Genomic DNA, 27740 nt, shown 5'->3' on the forward strand with positions numbered 1-27740 from the left:
GTGGCTGTTTCATAAATCCTGTCAAATGTATCGCGTTATACACTTTGTAGCTTCAATCACTCAACTGAATGACTGAGCATTTATTTCCAGGCTTATTTAATGTCTGTCTGTGTCCTGGTGGTGAGTGAAATACTCTGCTTTTATCACTCAAGGACTTGTAGAAGACGTTGTGGACTGATGAGACCCCGAAGGCAGGCATTGATCTACAAATAAAGGTTTATCTTACCTCCTAGACTCTGCAGATTTGAGGAAATCACTTCGGTAGCTTAATTGTGCTTGAGACGCCCTATCATTTCAATTAGCCCATTGTAGAACCGCGGTGTCATAGCACGTACTGCTGTAATGACGGTTTTTGATTTTGCCTTCTTTATCAAGCTTTAATCATCGCCTCACAGTGGTAAGTGCAGCCCCGAGTCTTTCAGTGCAGGCGCCTGCCAACTTGACACTTTCATTTTTGCTTCCTTGTTTGTTTGTCTGAGATGCGCTTTCAAGTTGTTGTTCCAAGGTTAATGCGTGGTTGTGCCGAATTTGTTTTGAGACTATTGCTAATTAAACCCATTGAAAAATGCACAGCTTGGGAAGAGGCATTGTGTGTGGTGTTCACGAGAAGTTGGAGGGCAAGTGTGGTGAGAAAAAGCTCTGCAACGTTGAGCTCGGTGGCCAGTGAGTGAACCTCTGTCTAGACCTGGATATGTCCACTGCTAAAGCCATCTATTTTAGGAAGAGTGTCTTGGGGAAATGTGCTCAGAAGGATGAAGGTGGGACAGACACCAGACCTGGAAATTGAACCATCGTATGGATTAGACATTTTGTTCACATTAGGGCTTATTTTAGCACTGTTCATCTCCTTCCTCTCTCACTGCAGGGGAAGGCTGAGGGACAGGGTTTTATGTCTTACTTGACTGAGTTCAATAATTAGGGGAACACTTGCATTGTCACGCTGACAAATCTTAATGGTTCCTCTGCTCCATGCTCGGTAATACCCACAAAGTAATTACCACCATGATAAACTCTTGGATAGAACTGAACGCTGCTTCTCAAGTCCAGAATCTGCGGGAAGGTAATGCTGCTATTCATAAATATTGATTAGGCCGGTGCCTGCAGTAAACCCTAACCAAGATTCCCATTAGCGTGCCATAGTCCTCCCAGCCAAACAAACGAACAAACAAAGTAACGAGAGAGAGAGTGGACCTGTCCCCCCTGCACTCTTTACAATCTGCTGCTCAGTGTGTGTGCTCAACCAGAAACTGTACTCCCAGGGTTTGGTGTTGTTTTTATTGTCTCTGTTCTCGTGGGTTTCCTTTTAGGAGGTAAATGTGTGATCTGCACAAAGTGACTTCCCTCTGTGAAATATTGAAGTTTTATTCTTTTGATGCCTTAATCTGTGAGGCAACAGCTGCTTTGTTCCTCGTTCCCTCGTATTGCTTCTTGCGAAATGTGCGCCAGAGCGTTTGTGTTGCCGTCAGTGTAAGAACTTTGTCTAGTTTTGGGAGTATAGCGTGTGGGTGTATGCGTACTTCAGTCAGCTGGGGACGGTGCTGGCGGAAAGTGGCATTTGAAAAGCCGCAGCAGGGCAATCAAGTTATAGTGTGTGTGTTCTGCAGGTTTTTTTTTTACGGACAATAAACCTAATATCATTCACAATACTCCAGCAGAAGCTTTCACCGACCTGTCCAGACTGGCACTATATGATCAACGAGATACAATGTCTGATAATTAAACCGCTCCCTCAATTAGAAAACAAAATTGTACAAAAACAACCAGAAGAGAAGGGATTTGTAATGCATTCAGATAAACACACAATGCGGATCCATGTATTCATGATTGTGTTGGCTTTTCGGCTTAATCAGGACTGCCAGATTTAATCTGCAAAACCTCTGTTACGTTTATTATAGCAAGATACCATTGCATCTCCACTCTGTAAATCTCTCCCTGCACGGCTGAACCAGGCGACGTGTCTACCTTTCCCCGTGTGTTCAGTTTAGTCACGCAGCAGCTAAGTGTATGCAGAGAAAGGCTTTCGCATTTGGGGAATGGGGATGGAGGATGATTTATCTTGACGGGTGATAGATTGGTGAATGATGTTTGCAAAGAGTAAACATCTTGACTGTGATAAAATCTGGAGTCTCCGTGAAATGTCTTGTTGTCAGCACTTCATGCTCATACAAAGCAGTATTGCAGTTGCGACCAAATATGTAGCAGCAGAAAAATGCGATGGCAGGGTGTCTGCGTGTCTCACAGCCACTTCAGTGCAAATTTTGTAGTGTTGATGAAGCATGTTTAAACAGCGTTTCCCCTCCATGCAGAAAGCAGTCACGAGTGTTGAAGCTTAGCAATACCACTAACCTGTTGGATAGTTCCTCTGACGAAAACTAAACCCAACTGGAGTCTTACTTTGCCTTTCCTTCAGTTTATTCTCAGATTGTTTTCCAGAATAAATTAAGACGCGCTCCTCTGAGGGGTGGAGAAAGACTGCAGAGGGACACATTGTTGTGTTTCCTGTGCTAGGCTGTGCTGTACATATTAGAGCTTCATTATACAGCCGAAGTCGGGGGATAAAGTCCGCCATGAATATTTATGGGGTGCTCAGCTAATATGCCCAAGTGTCTTCTCCTTCTTGAACTTGAGAAACCATAACACAAACATATGGCTTGGGGTGGACTGCTTAAAGATATTGAAGAGATTTTAATACAGCTTGTCAGACCATCGGGCAATTCGTAACCTCAGGCCCGGCTCAGAATGCAGAGGGAGGTGGGAGGAGATTTACGGTGAGCCTCTGCAGCTGTGTCAGTGTGTGTGCGCACGTGTGTTTGTGTGCATATGTGTGTGTGTTTGAGTCTGCTGGCTGTTGGACTTCAGTACAGGCATGGTTAACGCGATCCTGCTGACTCATGGGATGTGATGCATGACTGCAGCGCTGGATGCTGGGCCTTGATTGTTGTTGTTGACTCTGACGGGGAGAATCAGTTGGTTAATGAGGTGGAGCGAATCCATTCATTTCAGCACCGGGAACAGGGAGAGCTCTCTGATTCAGACCAGTGTGGAGTAGTAGGATCAAGGCAGTTTGCGAGAGGAGGAGAAATTACAAGAAAATAACAAGGTAGGCAAACAAACAAGCTTTTAAAAGCCCTAGGAAGCTGTATTGCAATCTTACTTTTTTCTTGCACTGTACTTTTATGTATAAGTGTGCCATATGTTAGTCTGTTTGGTCGGGGGTGTGTGTTGTTGTTACGTTTATATTGGAGTCAAGGCTGAACACTTTACCTTGTGCTGTACTTACAATCAGTGTACCAGAAAGCATTCATCTTTCATTAGGACTTTCTGGAATAGAAGCCGGGAAGTGGTGACGTAAAGTAGCCTTACAAACCCTGACGTCTACAACCGCCCTCCTTCCCGAATGAATTTCTCGCTTTATCCGAGGGCTTATTTTTTATTTAGTCCCCAGACATTCTTTGATCTCCAGCATTCCTGCAGGAAGCAGTGAATCTTTTTAGCAGCTATAGTGTTACAGTCCCTTTCAAGGGCTTTGCACTGTAGTCTGACAGTACAGCCAGTACGGCTCTACTAAATGTAATAACCTTGAACTACAAGTGAGTGCATTTATATATTCTCAAATCTTTATCAGAAAAAAATGTAGATCAAGGAATCAAGGAAGATGAATTGTCTTTTGTTGCTACACTGTTTGTTTCTCAGTTGGGTGATAATGTTTATAAATGTGCACTGGTAGTAAATTAACATCACCATTCTGCATCTGCATACTGGCCAATCAGTCAATTTAGCCTCCCAGACCAGCACACCTGAGGAGTTAGTCCTTGTGGCATAAGAAAAGCATTAATGGCAGAAAATCTGCATAATTGTATTGGATTCGGTGCTGGAGCTCAGAATTTATCACCAAATGTATTATCTGCAGGGTAAGGATGTCACCCATCGCAAATCACTTTCTTCAAAGAGTGCAGTTTTCAGGGGAAGAAAAGCCTTGTTAATGAATTGGGCCGAGTTCTTTCCTCTCCGCCCTGGAACGATTAGTACAAAAAGGTTTTGGGCATTTTTAATGTCAGCAAGAGAACGAGGGAGAGGGGGTTTTGTGCTTGGAAATATTGAGCCACGCAGATAGTTCAGCAGCCACAGTTTATTGTTTGCATAAGGAATGCTTTGAAGTAACTTAAAGTTTTCTAACATTTGACTATATAATCTGAGGGATATTAATCAAGCTGTTGCTGTTTCAGACTTTCCAATTATGTCAGTGCAGATATATAGAGAGTTCTGTAATAACTTCTTATTGTGTTTGCAATATAAACAGTTAAAAAGTGTACTAATAGCTCTTTATTTCCATGTTTGCCTTGCTTTCTACTCTTGGCAGTGCCAGGTGTCAGGCAGCACTTTAAGTTCATTTGAGAGGTGTGGTCCTCAGTCTGCACACACACCATGGCCAATGGGATCTACATAGTTCTTAGTTCTGTCCCTTTCTGATGCATGTTAGTATGGCCTTAAAAATATAATAAAAATTTTTTAATCAGAAATATGGTTTATTTTTGTTTTTTTACTGTAAAACACTGCTTGAGGTGGAGCTCCACAGACAGAGCAGCTGTCTCCATAATGCTTGTTTGCACCTGCTCTGTCACTGAGCCGTTGCCTTGGTTCCTGATGCAATATCACTTCATCCACACTGAGCTAGAATAGACTCTCATTCGCCTCTCCCTTTCTGACTTCCAGATATGATGCCTTGATTAAAGAGTCTAAAATGGTGACCCCTAATGCAGTAGCTGGGATTTCCAATAACTGGGTCCTTGCAACGTCATTGGTAATGGGTTTAAAAAAAACTACTTGGAGATGTAAGGATGGCTTCACAGACCCAGATTAGCATTAGTCTTAAACTACCCAAGTTATTTCACGTAGGGTCTGCGAAAAGCAGCTGGTAATCTTCAAAATGCAACCAGGAAGCATGGCTTCAGCTTGCAATCGTCTTTTCTATCATTAGTCTTCCAGGCACTTTACTGCACTGCAAAGCAAAGTATTCCCCAAAGTGCTTTGGTTTCACTAAGAATGACAAAATAGTTTTTTTTCCCCTGCTTTCATCAGCCTTCCACTGCAGAAATCCTGTACAACTCCGACCTACCACTGGGAGTTGAAGGGAGGTTACCACAAGGTAACGAAAGCTCATGCTGTAAACCGTTTATGTCCCGGGATCGTTTTGAATAGCAGGACGTGCATCTTAGAGACTTGGAGGTCAGATCGTCCCTGTGTGAATTCTCATGCAGCTCATTTCTCAGTTTAGCTTCCTGGCATAGAGCTGGGAAGAGCGTGATAAAGTGTTCAGCCCAGACCAAGGCGTTACACCCCAGGGAACAGAATTGCTTTGTGCCTGTATTGGCCCGATTGGCATGATCTATGTCACATTATTGACCCAGGTGCTGTTGATTTCTTGTCAGTGTGCTATGATTAAGCATGCTACCAAACTGTGTAACAGGATGTGGGGGGAGCTGAAAGTAATGCTATGCTTAACAAGTGCTTGTCTGCTTTATGATGAGCATTGCCTGCAGTCCCAGTGCTGACTAATACAGTATTATTGTAGAGGTTCCCTGCAGGGCTGGAGTCTGTTTATCTGAAATAGTGCACCACTCGACAATATGATCCAATTAAAAATTAACACCGAAGCTATTGAAAGCACAAGACCCCTTACAGCAAAGGTGCATGCAGTTACTGACGGAAAATGTTTGTCATTTATAGATATATCTATCTTGTACTGTTCAATTATTATTGTTTCCTGTTTAAAGTTAGGAAGAAAACTGAACAGAGAAAGACAAGCGTGCACTCATTATCATTGATCTGTTAACTCATATTCTCAGAGACTGCCGAGAGATCCTTTTGCTTTCACAGTCAGTGGAGTAAATTATACAGCAATATAAATCGGTCCTAAAAGTTGGAAGAGTTATATGCTGTATCGGTCTTGAAACAATGCAATGAAACATTCCAATCCGGTTATTTGCACCTGTCTGATGCTGACTGACTCCCAGAAACGATCGTCTGTCCACTCTAAGACATGGCTAATGTACCAAGACAATTGCAGAGCGTGTCACAGACCATACAGAACACACTGTTTTTGATGCTGGAGTGTTAAGCACTGACATATCGTCTGTGAACCCGTTGACAGCCTCTGGTCGCTGCCTTTTTACTTTCGGTGATGAATGTATATAGTTTCCCAGAATCCCCCTCCTGCTGCAGAGATTGTCTAGCCAGGTCAATTCCTCGTGGGGCAGACCTGGGGCAGCTCCCCATCATCCCAAACCTCAACCCTAATTGAACCCACGCTGCTCTTGTCAGATGAGTCAGCACTGACATAGCAAATTAATTTTATTTAATGTACATATGTATGCCAAGATGTGTCTGGGGACTATGAAAGGAATATAGCTCTGCTAAATGGGCTATACAGCATGGCTTTGGACAGACACACTTTGCATGAATTTTACAGCTATGCACGGTACATTAATTGATAAATACTAAGCAATGAATGAGTTTATTATAAATAAATGCAGAGACCACAAGATGATACAAGTGTTACAGTTCTTGGTTGCCTGAGTAAATACTGTATGACAGGTGAACTTGGGTGCTTAATATTCCATACCTTTCAATCTAGTGGAAGATGGGACCCCCTTTCTTACTCGGTACGGATGTCCTGCAGATATATTCCCAGGCACTGTGGCCTCAAAGGATGCATCAATATTGTGTTATGTTTCTGTGGAGTGCTATGTGTGAAAGGGTTAATTAATTTTCCAAATGTATGAAGTGGCAGTATGTGACGTCAGTAGAGTTGGCTGAAGCTGACTACAGAATGCGCCCACTTCCAGTATCAATAGAATTCATTAGCAATCCATCTGTGAATACGCAGCGTGACATGTTTATAGTGAAAAGCTTCCTTTGCTGGCATATCTGTGCACGGCGTTGATGTCACTGGGCATCAGCCTGACAGATCGACCCCAGGAGGGTGCAGCGCTGCCAGTGTACCATGCAGCCGTCCTCCCTGCAATTCACTAATTAAAAATAAATACATTCAAATACAAACTGTGTCATTAACTCTCGGAAGCATTACAATCGATTTATTTTGGCTGGAGTTTTTAGACGCAGTGCGTTCAATTTAAGGAAATGTTTTTGTATTCTCATTTAAAAACTCCAGACGTTGCTAATCAGAAAAGTAGCCCATATGTAAAATTATGTATATCAAAATGATCCTGTTGAAACAAAGGGAACTAAAATAGATTTCCATAATGTTTATACTCTGTTTGTGGGCTTGCAGAGGTCTGCACTATAATGGTTGTACTAAAGCCATTCAAGAATGAAGGAATCATTGTGAGCTAATGTGCAGGTGTTTTCTGTTCTCTCTGTAGGAATCGTTTTACACTGATTGGGCCCTCATCCTTCCGATGGAAGACCTCGACTTATTGCTCATCTGAAAACTTTCCAACTAAAAGGTAAGAAAAGGATCCGATCGCCCCATCCGCACGAAGCCAGATGTACATGAATATACAAGACCAAACCACTCCCCTGTATAGAGCAGTCTTTTGTGGATGGACATACATGCTTTGTTGAGTTGGTGTTACACCATTCATCTGAACCCAAAAAACAGGACCACAAAATAAGAGTTTGGCATCAGACACTGACTGTAGGAATGATGTTTTACCGTGGTCAGGTTTCCTTACACGGGGGTAGATGCTGATGCTACCGAAACATCAGCAGCCGTAATTAACCCAATTTAATGAGCTCTGCGATTAGTGACCGAACCCAGAGAGGAGGAAACGCATACCACTGAGCTCCAGGGCCCTGGGTCGGCTATTGTGCTCCCTCGGTCTCCTGCTGTTTGCATGAATTGTGTGTGTGTTTATCAAGTAACGGCAATTGTCCTGGAGATGAAAGTACATTCCCCATCAAATAACCCTTAAATAGAGACTAAATTGCTTGGGGAGAATCCATTTGGTAATGATTCCTACTTAAGCAAAACCGAAAAAGCCATAAAAAGCTCCCGCTGGCAAAAATGTTCTTCAATCCTACTTACAGATGAAAGGAAATATTACAGCTTCTGTTTTATGTTGTTGGGGTATTACATCCCCTCATTTGAAGAACTGGCTTCTAATTTAATAATGATACTTACAGTTGAATTTCATGGGTGTTTTATTTATGACCGTGTCCGATCTGAGTGTTGTTCGGATGTGTTTCATGTAATCTATGTGGAGCTTGTCATTAAGAGGAGAGGAGAGGTTTGTTTCAGCGTTGTTTCCTGAAATGTAACCAAAAAAACTAACAAAAATGAAGACTTCCCATCCTGCTGGCAAGCTCTCCCCCAGTTAGACCCTGTTCCTCTACTGTAAGTGTGGACAGTGAAACCTGTGAATGGAGCAGTAGCCATTTGATCTTCCCGCAGTCTGGCAGTAAAGATAAACTGCAGGCTGTAAATTTTATTGAGAAGCTCCATTTGAAGTGTTTCTCTATTTAAAGTGTCTCTATAATAGATTCATCTTGTTCCTGTGATGTCTTTCTAATCGAGTTTTGTTTGGATTTGACTTTTCATTCAGCTAGCGCTGAAAAGAGAGCCATAATTGTCGTAGCAGTTACTCCGATATTATTGGGGCCAAACATGCATTGAGCTCAGTCAACATGTTTCTCTTTGATATCTGGGAAGACTGCTAACTGGATGAATGATTGAATGATTTAGTGGATTAATAGCTAGTTAGGGTTAAGTGAGCACGACAGAGTATGTATTTGGGTGGATGCTTTTCTGTATCTGGTGAAGGAATATGCATTATAGTTGCTGCTCACTATACATTGACTGGTTGATCACCTATCAGCGTACCAGTCAGTAGACATGCAAGAGAGTAGCAGCCTGTTGGAAAATCAGTCAATCTGTCTTGCTAGAGCTTAAACAAACAGCTGGAGAGGCTGTACAAGCTGTCGTGGTGAAACTTTGAGATGGTAATGAGAAGATGTCTTCGATGCCTTTGTGAAAAAGAAAAGGAAGCTCTCCACAGATGCAGTAAGCGGGACCGCCTTGAGGGGGCAGCGTTTCGGCACACCTGGCGAAGCGAGCACAGCGGGAGGATCGGTCAGAACTGCGGTCAGCGCTTTCACCCCATCGATCTGAACCCCTCCGCTGCTCTGCCGCTGACTAAGTAGGTCGAAAAGCTGACTGATCTGCAAGAAAGGAAAAGCAGTGCCAATTCTCTTTGTGTAATAGCTTTCCCGTGGAGCCCTTTTGTACTCCTCGTTGGAAAAAGTGCTGACTAGGAGTACAGGGTTAGAAAATTGGGTTGCCATCGTAAACATTTGTGTGTGTGCTTTTCCCCTTGAATACACACATTTGCCCGAGCTCCTGCAAATGCTCCTGTAACAGCTGTCACTGCCATTTACAGGGAGAAGCAGGGATCGTTAGCGGAGATGCATGGAAACGGTTGTGTTTGCTGAAATAATTAGCTGCCTTACAATTGTCTACATTTCCGAAAAGTCAAACCTCCAGAAAAAGCTACCTTCTTTGCGTTGTAGTTCAACTGAAAATGTGTGAAATCAAGGCATCAGACACTTACATAGGAAGCAAGGAATACAGTATTGCCCCATTTTCTAACTACTCCATACTTGTCCATCAATGTTTGCATATACATTTTGGGCACGCACCGCAGTGTTGTAGCTCGGCAAACGGGTGCTGACAGGGGTTAAGTGAGGCGAGCCGTGTGTGGAGGAGAGCTGGGTGAGCTGGCTGTGCGAGCACCTGGACTTGCCGGAGGCCTCATCCGCCTGTGAGGATAATCGTCTCCTCTGCTTCCCCCCCAGTGATGAGTGTATGAGCTCAGCCTGGCCGCAGAAGGAGGACCCATGGAAGGCTCGGCGTTCTCTGTGGTGGGGGCGGTGGATGGAGAGCGCGACTCGGAGCTGGACGTCCTGAGTTTCCTGGACACCCTGGGGGGAGACAACGGCACGGCGGAGAGGTGTTACAGTGCCCACTCGCGCAGCACCGTGCTGCAGGGCCTGCCTTTCGGGGGCGTCCCCACTGTTCTCGCCATCAACTTCATCCTCTGGCTGGTGAGTCTCTCCCTCTCTCTTTCTCTCTCTCTCTCTCCCGGTGTGACGCATCCAAATATAATAATTTGTTTGTTATCTTTATTTAATTCCATCTGTGTGTTTTGTCTTATTGGTCTAATACTTCGGGCACAAGTCGTTACAGAGAATGGACGTCAATCATTCATTTTTTATTTCTTATCATTACGTATTGTATTCAAGCTGAAGATGGATTCCAATAAAGAACGTTTCTGACAGCTGGATCATTAAAGAATCAATTTCATTTGAATTGTCGTTACAGAGAGATGGAGGTAGGCACTGTAACACCCACACAAGAAGAGGAATCCTGTAAATCTGTGAATAAATACATGAATAAACTCAAACGCAACCTTAGACATATGACCAAGGCAGTTGGCCATGAAAGAATTAGTGAAATGCTTTCATCTCTATCTGAAGCCACCTGCCTTCCAGCCTTCACTGAATTCAGCCCAAATGAGCATAATGTGTTTCTGAGTAAACGCTGACGTCTCTTGCTTCAGATGGAAAGCCGGATGCACTGATGGAATATGCTGGACAACCTGCTGGCTTAATTATGGTCAATAGATTTACAGCCTTTATAGAAACACCCCTAACAGTAATTGCAGCTTTGGAGTTTGGTACTTTACTGTCCTCGTATCTGGCCTGAGAACATTTCTTACGGAGTGTATTTTTTATTGTTTGTAATTTTCCCAGAGGATTTCAGTGACGGATAGTTGGTTTTGTCAACTAGAAGTGTCTCTCCTCCTGTTTGATCACCACTAAACGATTTTAACAATCATGAAAAATTAACCGGTTAGCTTTGGTCATATGGCACGTTTGCTATTCTAATGAGGAACCGTTTTCAATCCCGTGTGTGCAAGCGGGTCTGCCACTCGACGGGAGGTCGGCTGCTGAGTGAAATGCTAATTGACCACGGGTGAAAAATGTTCCATTTAAATCCATTGGTTGTGTCGTCGTTTCAGAGGCATCTTCAGCTGCAGATTCATCTATCTGTACTCTGTGTCTTGATAAGATCTGACATGTTAACGAGTTTGATGTGTTAACTGGAGCAAATGACCCAATATTTACTCTGCGTGTGCTTCTGTGTGTAAACAGTAGGAGTGGCTGCTCAGACCCTGTGATCGCTCTGTTTTTATTCCAGTTTCTGCTCCTGGTCTTCTCCTGCCTGAGGAAAGCAGCCTGGGACTATGGCCGCTTGGCCCTGCTGATGGACAATGACAGGTAAAACACTGGCACCTGGCCTATTAGTGAGGTCATAAGCTCTCTGACTGGGCCCTGACTGGTCTCTGACCCGTCTCTGAAGTCTCCATATGTTTGTTATTGCCAGGCCAAGGCAATACATAAAAGCAACACACAAGACAACAGTCCAAGTCTGTATCCCTACAAAACAGAGCCGGCCTTCAAGCAAGGATTTTCAGTGATTCACTAGATTAACAATCTGATAAGTTTATTCTGTTTGCTTACAAAGGAAGTGATTGATTCTACGCTTTTGAAGACATGGGCTCACAGTGTTTAACAATGCCTCCATCTGCTGGATCAAACCAGCACTGCAAACATGCACAAGATATATAATGTATAAAATATATAACATGCTAACTTTTATACTGTGTCTTATCCCTCCAACTAGCGATGTTAACTACCTTCGCCGGAATTCTTATGAGTAACCACTCTATTTATTTCTGGGTTGATGGTACTTTTGGGAAATATTGAACAAACTCCAATCCACTGTCCAGCAGGTTACATCTCTCTGGAGTTGGGCATTTGAACCCCTCACCCAGGCCCCTATACCAATCAGGGCTGCTAACCACATGATTTAAGGACTGTAGGATTGGCAATATCCCACTTCTAAAACCATGTTCTGAATTGTTGTGGGCCTTTTTAAACTGAACTTATTTATACATCACAAATGAATATGCAGACACTGGTATATAATTGGGCAGTTGATTGATTGAATAGAAGTACAATATATGGTGTGTCACTAGTTCCTGTTTTTCGTGTCTGAATTGAACTCACTCATCACTCACTCCTGTACTGCTGTGCTGATGAAACCTCACCTTTCTCAGGGAAGTGCTGAAAGGGACAACTCCTATACAGAGGCCCACTCCCCTGCTCTGTACATCATTAGGATAACTGCTAGACGTTGCTGATGTTGAAAGCAGTATTGATGGTTTCAGCACAGGCCCAAATAGAGGCTCCTAAACAGCATTCTGACTTAATTAACAAAGTCACTGAGTTCCTGGTAGCTGTCAAGGAGGCTCCAGTTGCCCCTTCAGTCCTGCTTGACTTGTGCTACCTAAGGGGAATGCTGTGTATAACAGTACTAGTCATCTTTAGTTGACTGTCATGATTACTAACTCTCAGGCACAAAATAAACAAATGACAAGGCTCCTGTAGTGTGAGGCTCTGTATTTGGGCTGACACCATATGGAATTCTTTCAGCTGAATGAACACACAGACAGTGTACAGTATATATGATGCGCAGTATACCGAAGAGGGATGTAACTTGTGTGGCAGACAGTGGTCTGAGCTGAGCAACGCTTTATTGCAGCGGGGAAGGCACTGTGGGGATTAGTGCCCTTTGGGGAGCTCCTCTCTCGCCCAGCGCATTAACGTCCGATTTGCACTGCAGTGAAAAAGAGAGCAGTCAACTTGATAATTCAATTATGCCGGTTTAAGTGCTGTTGCAGAATGCACTGATGGCAGAGCTCTGGAATAATAAGGAGCCATAGATGCTACTGCTATAATATCAGAGCCAACAGTTCAGTAGACACCAGCGACGGGGGGGTTATTTTGGGATTAGCAGCGTGCGTTGGTGGTGGTGCATCTCCTACTTTCTGTAGGGCTTTTGCAACACAATAGTGTGTCCCATCCTTCGCAGAGCACTGTCTTCCTGTGTCCCCATCATTTACGGGATCTGAGTTGCAGCTAGAGCACAGATTGTCACATGCCCGCCTTTGCTGTAAAGAACTGCTATGCTATCCTGGGCGTCAAGAGGGGAACTGAAACGCTTGTTTGACCTGGAGGTGATTGAGGTCCCTCTCTTGAGATTCCCCAAAAAGAGCTCTAAACTACTAAACACTTCAGCAAAATGTCAAATGCACTCCGTCTTCTGTGTTGAATATTTTCATTGTTGAAATAAAAATAAATAAAAAAATGAGCAGAATTTGCTCCTAATGATTCAGAAACTGGCATAGAAACACCTGCAAGATGCTGAAATGTTCTTTGAAACTGAATCTCTCCGAAAGCTCTGTGGCCAGTCTCATGAGGGACACTTTTCTTTCTCTTTGTGCTTTTTGTTGTGGAATTTAAGATAAGATAACACGCGGGTTAAATGACAGTTGAAGTAACAGCATGATGAGAGATGGGTGTGTTTGTGGGATAAGATAGGTGGGCAGGTCTTAAATCTCTTCTTTTGGGAACCTGTTTTGAAAACTGTTCTTTTCTCTCTTAATTTCGTTCTTATTCCGCTTCCTGGTATTACCATTTTCCTTTTCCTTGAGAGCTCTGTTGCAGAACGTCTCTCTCTCTCTCTCTTCCTTTTTCTCTCCTTCAGCCTCACATCCCTGTTCTACGGAGAGCAGAGCGAAAAGGAGAAGTCGCCCTCGGAGTCCAGTCCCTCTGACATGGACAGTAAAGACGTGGTGAGACAACCTCGTAATGTAGCAGCTGCTGTCTGCTGAGACGAGGGGCTGTTGACACACTTGCTCATAGTCCTGACATCACCAGATGAGTAAACTCTAATTTCAGCACACCATATGTCACGTTATGAAATCGAGTCAGACTGAATTTACCAGAAGTCTTGTTAAAATCGTGCAAGGGGAGAGAGAACATGGGCTAGACCAATAAAACCCAATCTACTGTAGTCAAGTACCCACGGCCTCAGTAAAATGCGAATCGCTTAGACAGATGTGGATGGGTTATCTGGTTTAAACTATTAATGTATTGCCTTTAATAAGTGACTTGTTTCAGTTTTAATTTGTCCTCTTTTCTTTAGGGTTTCTGTTCATGGCTTACATCAATCTATCGCATGAAGTAAGTGCACAAGCTGTGTGATTTGTTGCTATATTTTAGTTTTACATAAATGTCAGAAAAAGGTTTACCTCAATGCTGAACTTTTCCCTTAGATTGTTAAAACTCAAAAAGCTATATAAAATTACCTCACACTCTTAATAGTAGAAACAGTAGCACCAGTAAAAAGGAGAACTCCTGTTGCTTAAATAGTAATTAAAGCATATGAATGCATTTTATTCTTTAGTGCTTGCAATAAGTATTTCTATAAGAGTGCCAGTAGTATTGTATTATTATTATTGTGATCCTACTGTAAAGTTTTATGAATATGGTCACTGTTTTAATAATGCAACGGGGAATGTAATAAAATAAATGTAATGAGTTTGATGACATTCTGTAGGCTGACATAAAAAATAAGCTGTCTGTGACCTTTCTTCCAAGCACTGTGTGACTTTGCTTGCATGTTTGGATGAACTTACACTCTGGGGTTGCTTCTGCAGCACTAGGCCACATAACTGTCCTCGTTTTGTGTTGCAGAGACGAAGAGATTCAGAGCAAGTGTGGGATCGACGCAACCATCTACCTGTCCTTCCAGCGCCACATCATCGTTCTCATGATCGTGATCTGTGTGTTCTCCGTGGCCATCATCCTGCCCGTCAACTTCTCTGGGAACCTGCTGGGTAGGCGAGACGCACCAAAGATGTTCAGTAGTGTTGCACATCGTATGACAACAGTGGATGTTGTGTGGCATTAATTACAACAACAGTTTGAAGATTAACCATTGACAACAGACATTACATAGTCCTGGACTGCCTATTAGAACTAGCTTTGTGTAGACCTTCTCTATGATGAGAAAAAACAATGCATTTCTCTTCATATCAAACAAAAAACGCTCATCCCAAACCAGCTGCCATTGACATGCGTGCTTTGCGAGTTTTCTAGTTGAATTGATGTTTTGTATGTGGTGTTCTTCCCTAGGGTTCAGTCCTCAGCACTTTGGAAGAACAACGATAGCCAACGTTCCCGCACAGTACGTCCCGATCCCCGTTTATGTTCAGTCTTTTGAAAGCTCTGCATTATATTCCCTGCTGGCTGATTCCACGTCTTCTCCGCTGTCTCTGCAGGGACCGGTTCCTGTGGCTGCACAGCATCTTTGCGCTCCTATACTTCATCTTTACGGTGATCTGTATGGCCCATCACTCCACACGTCTGGAGTACAAGGAGGATGAGAAGGTAGGCACAAGCTGCCCCTGGGCACTGGGAGATAAAGTGGATTTTGTGTGAACCAGCAAGAAAGGGTTAAACTCTGTGGAAATGATACCTCCGAATCATACAGTACAGATATGCTTTTACTAAGAAAGGGTAGAGTACTCCTTTGGTAACCTGTCGTGTGTACACACTGCTTCATTTTTGATGTGTAGGAGAGTGTTTCTCTTCCCACAGGTGGCCAGAACTCTGATGATAACCTCGATTCCCAAGGAAATCTCCGACCCAGGACTCATCACAAAGCATTTCCAGTGAGTACAGAAAACCACTACTGGGAAGAACCGTTTAGAAATCGCTTGGCTGGTGAGGAGGCTGGAGGGAGAAATCTAGCCTCATGTCGTAAGGCGAGTGAAAACCATTGGCCTGACCGTCGGCACAGTGTCGTGAAGTGTGAACCGGGGCGCTGGATGCTGGAATTGGGATAAAGAAAAGAAAACACAATTAACGCTGTACTCAAATATCCCAAGCCATCTCTTGCCAATTCTTCTCCACCCCCATTGCCTGCCACCCCCCCCTACACACACACCCCCTGCGGAGGGGCAAGTGAGAGCAGTCGGCACAATCTAGGTCGTTTGATCAGAGATGCATGTTCAAACACTTCTCCAGCACAGCACAACACAGCACTTATATGATGCAATAACATGTCAAATAGAACTTAATTATGTAACTGTAAGACACACCCTTGAAGTGAGAGGCACTCTTAGTTTTGCAGCCTGTGCGGCTCAACTTTGTGACGTGCCATGCTATGCCATGCCATGGTGCTGTGCTGTGTAATGATGGTGCGTTTCTCTCCAGTGAAGCGTACCCGAGCTGCACCGTCACCGATGTCCGCTTCTGTTTCAACGTCCGGAAGCTGATGAAACTCGACTCCGAGAGGTATCGTCAAAACTGCTGCTTGCATACAAAACAATTAAGTCCCCAAAAACACTGGCTTCGTAAAGGAACTGTGAAATGACATTTAAGGTCAATTTAAAAACACTGACACTTTTACTACCAATCTGTTTTTAATTATCTGTAGCCTGGCCACACAGAGGAGCTAATTATCAGGGTCAATCCTGCATGGTGTGAGGTGATATTGATATTGAATTGATGTAGTCCAGTAGGTGGCAGTCTTCCCCATGATCCTGAAAGCCTGTCTCGGTCTTGCTAATAGGAGCTGTGGACATGCAGATCCCAATGCATTGTGAAAAGAGAAGTGTTGTGAGTTGTGCGGTGCTGTCGGTGTGCTCAGCCCCCCACTGATGGAGTCTCTCCCCCAGGCGAAAGGCCATGAAGGGCCGGCTGTACTTCACTGGCAAGGCGCAGAAGGAGGGGAAGATCATGATCAAGACCCACCCCTGCGCCCAGATCTTCTGCTGTGACGTGTGCGGGTTTGAGCAGGTACTGTGGCCACTGTAAAGGAAATGAAGCGTACTTTTCTGGAGCTTATGGTGAATATCTTCACCTGAAAGCAAAAGCAAAGCAGTGAGAAGCATTCAAAGCTATACCTCAAGTGAAAAGTGCTTCAGGAGTTTCCAGACTAGACTTGAATTTCATCTGTGGAGGGTGAACATGATGTTGGCTTATTTACGACCCCCTGATATCAAAGCCTTTCAGATCAACCTGCATCACTAATTAATGCATTACAATGTCTCGCATGGTGATAAAAATCGGTCCCAGATGCATTAAAAAGCACTTGTGCCTGTAACCACAATGGAGGGAATTTTATCATTTTGCTTTCACTGTGAAATATTATTTGTACTTTCTTCTGAAGCACAAAAGAAAAGAAAAATCCTGGAATGTGAGTCATTGTAATATACGATGTGTGTTCTCGAATGTTTCTAATTCCACATTTTTGAACCCCAGTGATTTTGTATTTATTATTTTAGTAATTAATTGTATTTTTATAATTGGGTTCATGAGTGGAGAAATTATAAATACCAGAAAGCTACATCTGTTCATGTCGTTCATCACTGGGTTTATTTAGTGTTCAGGGTGTTGCTTTGATAAAGCACAACACCAAGGAATGACTTCGCTGCAGTTTCAGCACTTGATCACTAGTCTGCACTGTTAACCACAGAACCATTTGACCAAACTGCTGCCGCATGGATTGTAAGAGTCTTTTTCCATTTCTTTTTCCTTTATTTCCTTCTACTTCGAGGAGCTCTAACTCTCTGTGTCTCCGTGCAGGTGGATGCCGAGCAATACTACAGTGAGCTGGAGGAGAAACTGACCGACGAGTTCAACGCGGAGAAGAACCGGATCTCCCTGAAGCGGCTGGACATGGCCTTTGTCACGTTTCAGGACGAGCGGATGACCGCCGTGTGAGTGTCATCCTGGACCTTTCTGAGAAAGATCGATATTCAGTGTCCTCCGAAATGCATAGCAGGAGGAAGTAAGCGACCAGGAGCTGTAAGCATTAGCTTCGCAGAATTGTGGCCTCATTTGGCACCCGATGCTGGCGGCCACTTCAGACGGAGACGAGCATTCATTTATAACTTTAAAAAAATGTTGCGTTTTGATATCTATGTTCGTTTAGAATGTGGACATTGCATTTTAATTGGATTTAGTTCCCTCAGACCAAGAGAGGAAATGAAATAATGGAATTTGAAGACTCTTGATGAGCCTGAACAGCAGAGTGTTGTCTGTGCTGTGTTTCAATGGACAAAGGACATTTGTCCTTGATACCAGATATTGTATTGTTCCTGTTATTGAGTATTTTGAGTATCAACAGATTTGCATTGTTCCCTTCTTCCCTTCTGGGAGTGTTAGTTCCCAGAGAGGTAAAATGAGACCGCTCACCGAAAGCAAATTCTCTGCAGTCAAACCACAATGACAATTAAGTTTATTCGGGCCCAATGAGGTCAATTGGCAGGAAGCAGTTTCGTCCTGCGGCTCAGTGTGTCTCTGTGGTTTCAGCATCGTGAAGGACTACAATCGCAGTGTGTGTCGGAGGAGGCTGCAGCAGTCCAGCATCACCACGGTCATCCGCTCGCACAAGTGGGGGGTGACGTATGCGCCGGCACCCAATGACATCATCTGGTGAGGTTTTTGAGAAACGCTGACCCAGCAGTTGTGGTGGTGTTCTGCGTTGCTGAGGTGTGACGTGGCTCCCCGTGTGGTGTCCCCACAGGGAGAACCTGTCGGTGAGAGGCTCCAGGTGGTGGGTCCACTGCATCCTCCTCAACATCTGCCTGTTCATCCTGCTCTTCTTCCTCACCACGCCAGCCATCATCGTCAACACCATGGACAAGTTCAACGTCACCTTGCCTGTCGAGAGCCTCCGGGTCAGCCTCCTGCCGTGCCCTGGAGACCTCAGCTCCTTCCTGTCCTCCTCCTCTTCTTTCTCTCCCTCTGTGGATCTGTCTTCTCCTCACTCTCCTGATGTTTCTCTCTCCTGCCTCGGCTCTCTCCCTTCCCTTATCTCCTGCTCTCTCTCTCTCTCTCTCTCTCTGCCCCCTCCAGACTTGTTTTTCTTGTCATTTTTCAAAAAATGTCCCCATATTGCCCTTATTTTACATGAATTTGGCTCATTCGTTTATAAGAGCATATTGAATAGATGATTGGAACTAATTTCATTTTTCAGGTTTGTTGACGGTGCCAGCAAAGTCCTAATTTGTCTCCTCTGTTCCTCTCAGAACCCCGTGGTGACCCAGTTTTTCCCCACTCTCCTCCTGTGGGCCTTCTCGGTCCTCCTACCTTTCATCGTATATTACTCCGCCTTCTTCGAGTGCCACTGGACCAGGTAAATTAGCTCCCAGGCAAACGTGTAGTCGTCGGTGCCCATTTTCACTCCCTCCCATCTCCCTCTCCTTTTCATTTCACACTCGTTCTCTCCATCCCTGCCATCTTCCAATAATGCAGTCTTTCAGAGCCCCTCCGGCACGTTCTCTTCCCACCGTGCAGATGTTCATCAGCCGCCAGATTCCCGGAGTGAATTGCCACTCGAGTCGTGTTGTCATAGTGATCCATTTTGCTTTCCAAATGAGACTCAGCCGATTAGCTCCTGCAGCAGCGGTTTATATCCGCGCTCGTGAGGGAGAGAGGGAGAGAGGGGGAGAGGGAGAGAGAGAGGAACACGATTTTATCTGGAGGTGACCTTGCACACAACTTTTAGGGCACTGAGCTACATTACATAATATGCGATACCCGAGATAATCATGGTGCAAAAATAAACCCTTACTACAATGAACCGATTTTATCTTTCCAGTACTAATGTAAAAATAATTAATGACAGTTCCTGCAAGGTCCTGCATGTCAGCTATGCATGTTTAAAAGGATTCATTGTTCTGAATATTTTCAAAGGCTATTTCATATTTTCATTTTTATTTTTGTTTTGTTTTTGTTTTGAAGATCCAGTGAAAACCAGATTACCATGCACAAGTGCTTTTTCTTGTTGGTCTTCATGGTGATCATCTTGCCTTCCCTCGGCCTGTCCAGGTAAAGTACTGGACCTTTCTCTAGCTTTGCATCTCTAGCCTTGCACCCTGTTAATCAGTTATTGGTTGTTAATTAACCCTTTTCTACCTATAACTTTAGTCTCACTTCTTGTTTTTGGTGGATGTATACATTTTCCATCCATTAAATGTATTATTATATTTTATCGTAGCTTGGATTTATTCTTTCGGTGGCTGTTTGACATGCACTTCCTTGATGAAGCAGACATAAAGTTCCAGTAAGTATCTCTGCCCCTTTCTCTTGTTGTACGTGTCAAACGAATTCTGAGAAGCTCTTGTCGTGTAACTGATCTGATTCAACACATTCTTTCCTGGACTGCCTCAAAACACCTTCCTTGATCACTTAGATAAGGCTATCATGTAGCACACTGTGTTCCTGGGTGTATTTCTAGTACAGTAATTCAATTCCCAACCAAGTAATCCAGATCCAGCTGATCTAAAAGTGACCGGTTGAGTTAGTCCTTTTCTTTTTTGTGAGAAGAGCCAGAATGGTCCAGCGTAGCTCATACACACTGAGCAGTTTCTCCCTGCTCCCCATAGGTGTGTTTTCCTGCCTGACAATGGGGCTTTCTTTGTGAACTACGTCATCACCTCCAGTTTGATCGGCACGGCCATGGAGCTGCTGAGGATCCCGGGGCTGATGGTCTACGCCCTGCGCCTGTGCTTCGCCAAGTCCGAGGCCGAGCGCATTCATGTCAAGAGGGTGAGGCAACCCAGAGGCACAAGCCTCTGCCTCCGCCGGCTCCTCCATTCAATCAATGGGACAGATCATTGGCCATGCTTTGATTTATTAACAAAAGGCCAAATTGATATAGGATATAGGCCTTGTAGAACAATGCTGCCATAGACGTGAGCGTATGTACAGCACTGATGTATCCAAGAAGGCTTTTTTCACGGCGGCATCTCAGATCGGTCTCCTCAATCTTCCCTGTGTTGTCCTCTTCAGCTCCTTTGTCTCTCTGTTGCCCTGTCTTTCAGAGCCAGGCCTACGAGTTTCAGTTTGGCTTGGAGTACGCCTGGACCATGTGTATCTTTGCGGTCAGCATGACCTACAGCATCACCTGTCCCATCATCGTTCCTTTTGGTGAGCCTTCCCAGCATTCCTGCACTCAAAGGACACAAATCACTTCTAATGTGCCTCAGGCCCTCCGTGTTTTTGCCCCACCTGAACTGTTATTGTTTTAATTAAGAAGCATTTCCTTAATTGGGCCTTAAATCCAGAGGAGCCATGGGCTGTGTTTTTGTATTGGTTGGGGGGGGTTGTTTTTAATCATCAGTTGCATAGGTGGCAAGTGTCTTTGTTTTTGTCTAATTAGCTCTATTTATCTAACACTTCTTCACACAACCTCCTGTGGACAGACTCCTTACTATAGCCGGCTGCTGTAATATAAACCCGGGGGTGGAGTCTTCTGTCTTTCTGGAGCTAAATCCTTATGTGTTGCCAGAACAGAGCCCATAATGTCAGGATGAGTCACAGAAAGGGACGCTATGAATCATGGTAATTGCACAGCGAAGTGCAGACAGAGCGCGGCTCGCTCCACGCCCTGACATTTCCAGTCCCCTCACCGTCTGCCTGATTGCGCCCGTGACAGCCCGGCGGACGTGCGGCGCGCTGATGGAATTGCTAAGATTGTGTAAATCTGCTGCTGACAGGGCCGAGCTGTGCGCTGGCCACGCAATCCACTCCGCTCTGGCCTTGTATTGTGCACTGTGTTTATTTCTTTATTCTTTCTTTATTTTGTCGTTGTTGTTTTTTAAAGAAAAGTAGTATTTTGAAGCTGTAGCTGCTCAGAATACAGTACAACTGAATATTTAACATAACTTAATAGACCCATTAATTCTTATATTAAGAATATCTTTCAGTTTCTTTTAAGTAACCCCCTTTTGTCACTTTTTAATCTTCTGGTAACTCTCCCCTCTCTGGCCCTAGGACTCGTGTACTTGGTGTTGAAGCACTTGGTGGATCGTTACAACATCTACTACGCTTACGTTCCCACCAAGCTGAACCAGAGGATTCACTCGGCCGCGGTCAGCCAGGTTATCGTGGCCCCCATCCTCTGCATGTTCTGGCTGCTCTTCTTCTCGGTGCTCAGACTGGGTACGTCCGGTTTCTGCCCCTCTGATGCACGGTGTCGTGCCGGGGAGGTCCAGTCAACAGGCCTGTTCTAGAAGATGGAGCTTTCTTCCTTGTTCAACGTGTCTGTCTTAAGCATCTCAGAAAAGTTAAAAGCTGTAGGTCAGATTAGTATTCTTTTGTGTATAGTTGGTTAATGTTGGTCTTTGGTTTCTCCCCTAACAAGGCCCAGTGCGTCCCATCACCCTGTTCACCTTTGTGTCCCTGCTCTTCTGCATCACCTTCTCCCTTTTTGGTCTGTGCCTGAAGAAGCTCCAGCCCGCCAAGCCAACCAGTTATCAGGTCAGCTGCACGGCATCTTTGTGTCTTTTTCATTTGTAAGAGGAAACGTGTCCCAGTCTTCTGAGGCTGTGTCTGTGTTTCAGATGTCAGACCAGCAGACGGAGGGGGTTTTCAATGACGCGGAGAGGAGCAGCGTGTCCTCCACCCCAAACTCCAACGTATGTGATCCTCTCCTGTCCTCTCGCCCTTCCTGCAGATTACATTCTCTATATTCTGCTATACATGGAAGCACCATTATGCAATATCTATTTTTTTGTATGTATAATTAGGATCAGGTTGGTTTCCTGAAGCTGAATTTAAGTGATTTTCAGTATTGATTCATCTTTATCAGGGTTAATCACGTTGGCATTTCTTGAGGCGATCGTTTGACACCCACTGTAAGCCAAGTCTCCATCACTTCAAAAGATTAACCATAAAATGTGTGCAGAACAGAATATACAGCTCTGGAAAAAATTAAGAGACCACTCCAAGTTCAGAAATCAATGTTAAGTGGTATCTTAATTTTTCCAGAGCTGTATATATTGACGAGTGTAGAAGTAACCACTCTAAGATGGCCCCCACACACAGCTGTCAAACACTGAAGAAAAGTACAAGAAAGTGGTTACACACCTAGTTTGGCTTTTACTTGTGTACAGATAAAAAGAGGTAAAAGGTTTTTGTGTGTGTGTGTGTGTCCCTGCCCCATCCAGGTGTTTGTGGCAACCGTGCTGCAGGAGCCAGAGCTGGGTTTGACCCCGATGGCATCTCCGGCACACCAGAGCTATGGCACCATGGGAAACCGCATGGACACGGCGCGGAGCGAGGAAGAGGCCCAGCCCCAGACCTTTGAAACTGACCTGCAGGACTCCCAGTACACCTTCTCCAGCGCCCCCCTGATCGACAGCGAAATTGGGTACCACTAACCACCTAATTCATCGAGTAAAAGCGATAACTCTAATTTAAGAAACAAAATAATAGAAACACAAAAAAAAGAATGGTAACGCAAAACCAGTGTGCTGCATTTACTCAAACCTCAAGACCAACCCAATGCCTCAAGACCTACTGCTTTAAGAAGAGCCTCACACCCCGGCTTTCATCCGAGTCTCTCTAACACCGAGCGAAACATCGCCAGTGCCATAGCAGAAACTGATCCAGATTCTCCACACAGAATCCCTTTGCCTGACAGAGAAAGCCGCTGCCTCGCGCCAGCGGGGCTTGTTCGCTGCCAGTCTCGGCAGTGTTGCGCGTAAAAGATTAAGCACTGTGTGCACATGCAGGACTGAGAGATAACAGACTCGATGAAACGGTTGAGTCTCTGGGAGAATTAAACGCGACCCTCTGCAGCTTCTCGTGGAAATTCAAAGCTACTTCTCATCTCCTGACGCAAATAGAGCCAAACTGCAACTTTACACGGTTTCTTCAATTAATTTGCGCCATATTCTTTATTTCTGCCATTTTGTAATGTGGAAGCTTGGCACATTTTTTGTTTGTATGTCGGTTTGTTTTCTGTGTCATGTGCAGCTTGTGGGCCTTGTTCTGTGTTTGGCTGGCTGACAGAGATCGCCCCAATGTGTTTTTTTCTGTGACAGAGGATTGGGAGCAGGTGTGACATGTGATTAGCTGCTCTTCCATCAGGCTGACAGTTCCACCCACCGCTTCTGCCCACAGACCCGAGAGCACATTATCGCCTTGAGCTCAACAGAGTCAGCAGCCTGACGCGAAAGGCCTGCTCTGAAGAAGGGGAAGGTATACGCTAACTTGCTGAGGAGGGAGGAGCTATGGCATGTACACAAGTTGATTTTAAACTCTTATTATTGCTTATTTTTAAGGTTTTGTCATGTTAATGGTGAATATTTACCCTCTCCTGCCTCTAAGGGGGTTGTTGTAAATGATACAGGGCCTGGAATCGTTCAGTAAGACTAATCAAAATTTGGAAAACTGAGACGTCCATGAAGGAGAACATAGATTTAGAGAGAATCAAACACCGCAGACCCTGAAAGCGACTGTATTGCCATATATATTCTTTTTTTGTACAGAATGTGAATAGGAATTCTATGTAATGTGTTCTGATCTGACCCAGGCAGTGTAACCCAGTTGATCCACATACTGTGGTGCCATTAATAAAGCCTCCCTTTGCAACTGGAAACATGCAGTTGAGATCCTCTTGCACAAACTTGCATGTCTTTGGAGAATAAAGCATTGCTTACAGTAAGCTGTCGTCTGTGATAAGACGGGAGTGTCCTGAGGGCGGAGGGTGTCTTCTGCACGGGTTTTCAAAAGATTTACAAGCATTTACAAGGAGATTACGTGTCTATGCTTTGCTGTTTCACGCAGATGGGAAGTTTGAATCACATCCATTACATTTCCGACAGTATTCCCCCCCCCCCAACCCCCGCCCCATGTACCTGTCCGTTCTCTCATTTTCTGTGTTTAAAGACAAAATCCTTCTCTTTGATGTTTCAGGATTATTCTTTTTTTAAGGGGCTCCTTGCTCAATTGAATGTAAACAGATGATGATATTTTCCTGTATGCTCTTGCTGTGCCTTCGAATATTCCCTCATCTGACAATCCAGCATGGCCTGTTATATGCTGCATGGACTGAAGCTATGGATCTGAGGAAATAAAAGATATGAAAATGACATCCAGAATAAAACAACATGCTTCCTGTTAGGTGGAGCATGCGGTTATGAGAACATTTATTTTTTTATGGTCTGGGAACCAAAAATACCATTGACAACGCACGCAGGTGACTCCTAATGGCGTGTAAACCATGTCCTGATGGTGCACATGTAGATCTCTGCTAACTGGGGTTCTAGGGATGGAAGGAAAAACATGAAATGCATCATAGCCCTCAGTTGAAACCACTGGGTTCTGCTTTAATTTGATCTAGTATATAATGGAGGGTGCCGTTATTTCTTCCATGGTGGACAGTGTCTGGGAACCTGTGTCCGGTGGCGTTCCCCTCCGTGTCTTTGCCGTCTAAGAATCAGCAGAATATTTTCCTCTGCCGAAGGAGCAGCCATGATCTTTAGCTGAAACCCTTCTACCAGGGTTGAATCGAGTCCCTTAAAACCATATGTGTCTGACTTTACTTGGCGTTTGCCTTACACATGTTGGGGGAGTAACACAAGGGCAGTTGCAGTATGTACTCCACCATCATCTGTAGGGTTGTTAGGTTGCAGTTGATGCCCATTGTTTACGTGTAAATAGTTTTTATTTATTTTGATTTAAAATGGACCTTGAACATGTTGTTTTAAGTTCTCACACCTGCAATCGAGGCCATACATGTCCTAGGGCCGTGACCATCTTCTGGTCACTTTTGACGAGGTTTGACTCACAGAAACATCATGTTCTCACAGTGTACGAGCAAACCTGATATCTCCCGTCTCCAAGCTTCCTAAAACACCTGCTGTGCGTTAATGTAAATCCCACGCCTGAAGTGGAGAGCATGCTTGTTTTTATAGTCTTTGCATCCTGAATGGTTCCAGTTAACACCAAAATCTATAGCCATTTACAGCCAGCAGTCCAAAAGACGGCGGTGTGTGTGGATATGTGGGGGTACTGTGAGTTGCTATATGGGTATGGAGTTACTATATTAGTGGAAAGTTGCTGTTCCATTTGAGGGATAAAAACTCTAAATTGAATGCCAGCATAGACTTGAAAATAAAGCGATTTTTCTGGTTTCCTTTACCGAATTCAAACCAAAAACTGCCAATTATACTGTAATGTTCGCAATGTTACTACCATCTGAGAAATTAATAGAACACCGCAAGTACTGACTTTACCAAAAATACAAACGCTTAAAAAAAAGAACACATCAGAGGATTTTCATTAAGAAAACAGACACTCGCTTTTATCTGGCGGTGTGACCGAGGTTTATGTGTACAATTCATGATTCTTTTTCCAGTAAAGTTTAATTCATTTCAGTTTTACAACAGCCACAGCAGTGGATTGCCAAAAAAAAACAACCATCGTTTGGAAATATATATGCAACTTAGAGAAATGTTTTTTTTTTTTTTTTCTTGTGTTTGTTTTCAAAGTATGATCATGTAAATAGGGAATGTATCCATCAAATAAAATAAAATAAGGTTTGAGTTTTTATTAATCATATGTGTTACAATTCTTATCAACACGGATGACTATTTAAGTTATGCTAATCATTTTGCAACTTTTTTCTCAAGGAAATATCAAAAATTTCAGCATTTGTGTGACACCAATTTATCCTTGTTTTTAGTATAGGTTCGTATTTACAGTAGGTGACACAATTTCTCTTAGTTAATGTCTGGTATGAGGCAGCCTTAAAATACAGACAGCCAAAGAGTTAGCCAGCATGAAGAATTAAAACATATTTCATAATTTGAGGGTTCTTGATCTATTTCGGACTCATATTTGGCTTCTCCAGACTCCTTTGGCCTTATTTCTGCCCTAAACAGGAAATTAGCAGTTTTGCAACACTATAATTAAATGTATAATTATAGTTTACTCTGAAGAATTTATTTTTTAAATTAAAAATAAAATTATATTTCCAAAAAACTTCTGTCATCTAAATCTAAATGTGGATTTTTTAATATGAAGCAGAGGTGGATGGATACAGTGTTGTACTGACCGCTCTCAGATAGAACTGGTTTTCTGTAATGAGTTTAAAGTACTGTAAGTCTGATTAAAGTTTAAACTGCTGCTACACGTCTTTTTGTGTCTACTTCTTGTGTGTTGCTAACAATCCATTAACACTTCGTTTTTTTGCTGTTTTTCTTCCATTGTGGGGTTCTGATTTTGGTGTTCCAGTTTAGACCTGTACAATATCTGCAGGTTAATACAGAAGAAAGGAAGAGACCCTTTTTCTGACCCATATCTGTTGTCTGCTGACCTACTGAGTCAGATAACACATTAAATATCACCACAAGGAGAAAGCCAGAGGTTGGAAACCCATCGGGAGAACCTAGTTTCACCGATTCTTTCACTGCGCAAATGTTTAATTTGGGGTCTAATGTAATTGCTTTGGAAGATTAATTTCGTCTCTGTAAGCTTGCCATCCTTCTCTGTGCTATAATTTAGTAAATGTATGCAGATGCTGCTCTTCTCTTCAATACTTTAATAGCCTGCCTTTATGAAATAGCGCTTGTGAATACAGAAAGCCTGCCAGAGCCTCTGTGCATACAGAACGCTTCATTGACTGATCAGATATCCGCTGCCTCAAACCAAGAGGGGGGTGTTAAAATGCGGTGTTATCTTCTCTTCTCTCTGATTTAGGTCCAGTGAGCACAGATGCTCTTATTGAGGCAGATTGTGAAAGTCAGGGTCAGAAACTTGACGCGACTGACTGGCACTGTGCAGGTGTGTTCCCTTTATTACAATAGGTGGGGGTGTATCAAGAGAAGTAAAAGGAATGCCTTGATTTTATTTCGCTGATAATTGTGAAATCCAAGGTGGGCAGCTTTTGAATCCGAGTTGCCGGGAACAGCCAGGAAGAGAATAGGAAAATCACATCAGCAACGCCTTGAAAGCTGATACAGCGGACTGGGTACAAAAGATGACCTTCTTTACTCCACTGAGGTAAC

The 27740-nt window shown here is 43.8% G+C and overlaps 1 protein-coding gene across 1 annotated transcript in view; it reads left to right on the forward strand.

Moving 5' to 3' along the window:
- The window catches only part of tmem63c (transmembrane protein 63C), a 36266-nt gene extending 9401 nt beyond the window's left edge, over positions 1-26865 (forward strand). The window contains exons 2-24 of the mRNA XM_066694504.1: positions 7383-7466; positions 9814-10062; positions 11219-11298; positions 13631-13718; positions 14072-14109; positions 14623-14765; positions 15064-15115; positions 15210-15318; positions 15529-15602; positions 16147-16227; positions 16611-16731; positions 17521-17654; positions 18250-18372; positions 18464-18617; positions 18969-19075; positions 19684-19770; positions 19940-20005; positions 20328-20490; positions 20766-20871; positions 21718-21885; positions 22088-22203; positions 22287-22361; positions 22893-26865. Of these exons, the coding sequence (XP_066550601.1) occupies positions 9856-10062; positions 11219-11298; positions 13631-13718; positions 14072-14109; positions 14623-14765; positions 15064-15115; positions 15210-15318; positions 15529-15602; positions 16147-16227; positions 16611-16731; positions 17521-17654; positions 18250-18372; positions 18464-18617; positions 18969-19075; positions 19684-19770; positions 19940-20005; positions 20328-20490; positions 20766-20871; positions 21718-21885; positions 22088-22203; positions 22287-22361; positions 22893-23105 (2505 nt within the window). The 5' untranslated portion in view covers positions 7383-7466; positions 9814-9855 and the 3' untranslated portion in view covers positions 23106-26865. The remainder of the gene's footprint in view (positions 1-7382; positions 7467-9813; positions 10063-11218; positions 11299-13630; positions 13719-14071; positions 14110-14622; positions 14766-15063; positions 15116-15209; positions 15319-15528; positions 15603-16146; positions 16228-16610; positions 16732-17520; positions 17655-18249; positions 18373-18463; positions 18618-18968; positions 19076-19683; positions 19771-19939; positions 20006-20327; positions 20491-20765; positions 20872-21717; positions 21886-22087; positions 22204-22286; positions 22362-22892) is intronic.
- Positions 26866-27740: the final 875 nt, after the last annotated feature.

Source organism: Amia ocellicauda, chromosome 21 (assembly GCF_036373705.1).
Source record: "Amia ocellicauda isolate fAmiCal2 chromosome 21, fAmiCal2.hap1, whole genome shotgun sequence".
NCBI lineage: Eukaryota > Metazoa > Chordata > Actinopteri > Amiiformes > Amiidae > Amia > Amia ocellicauda.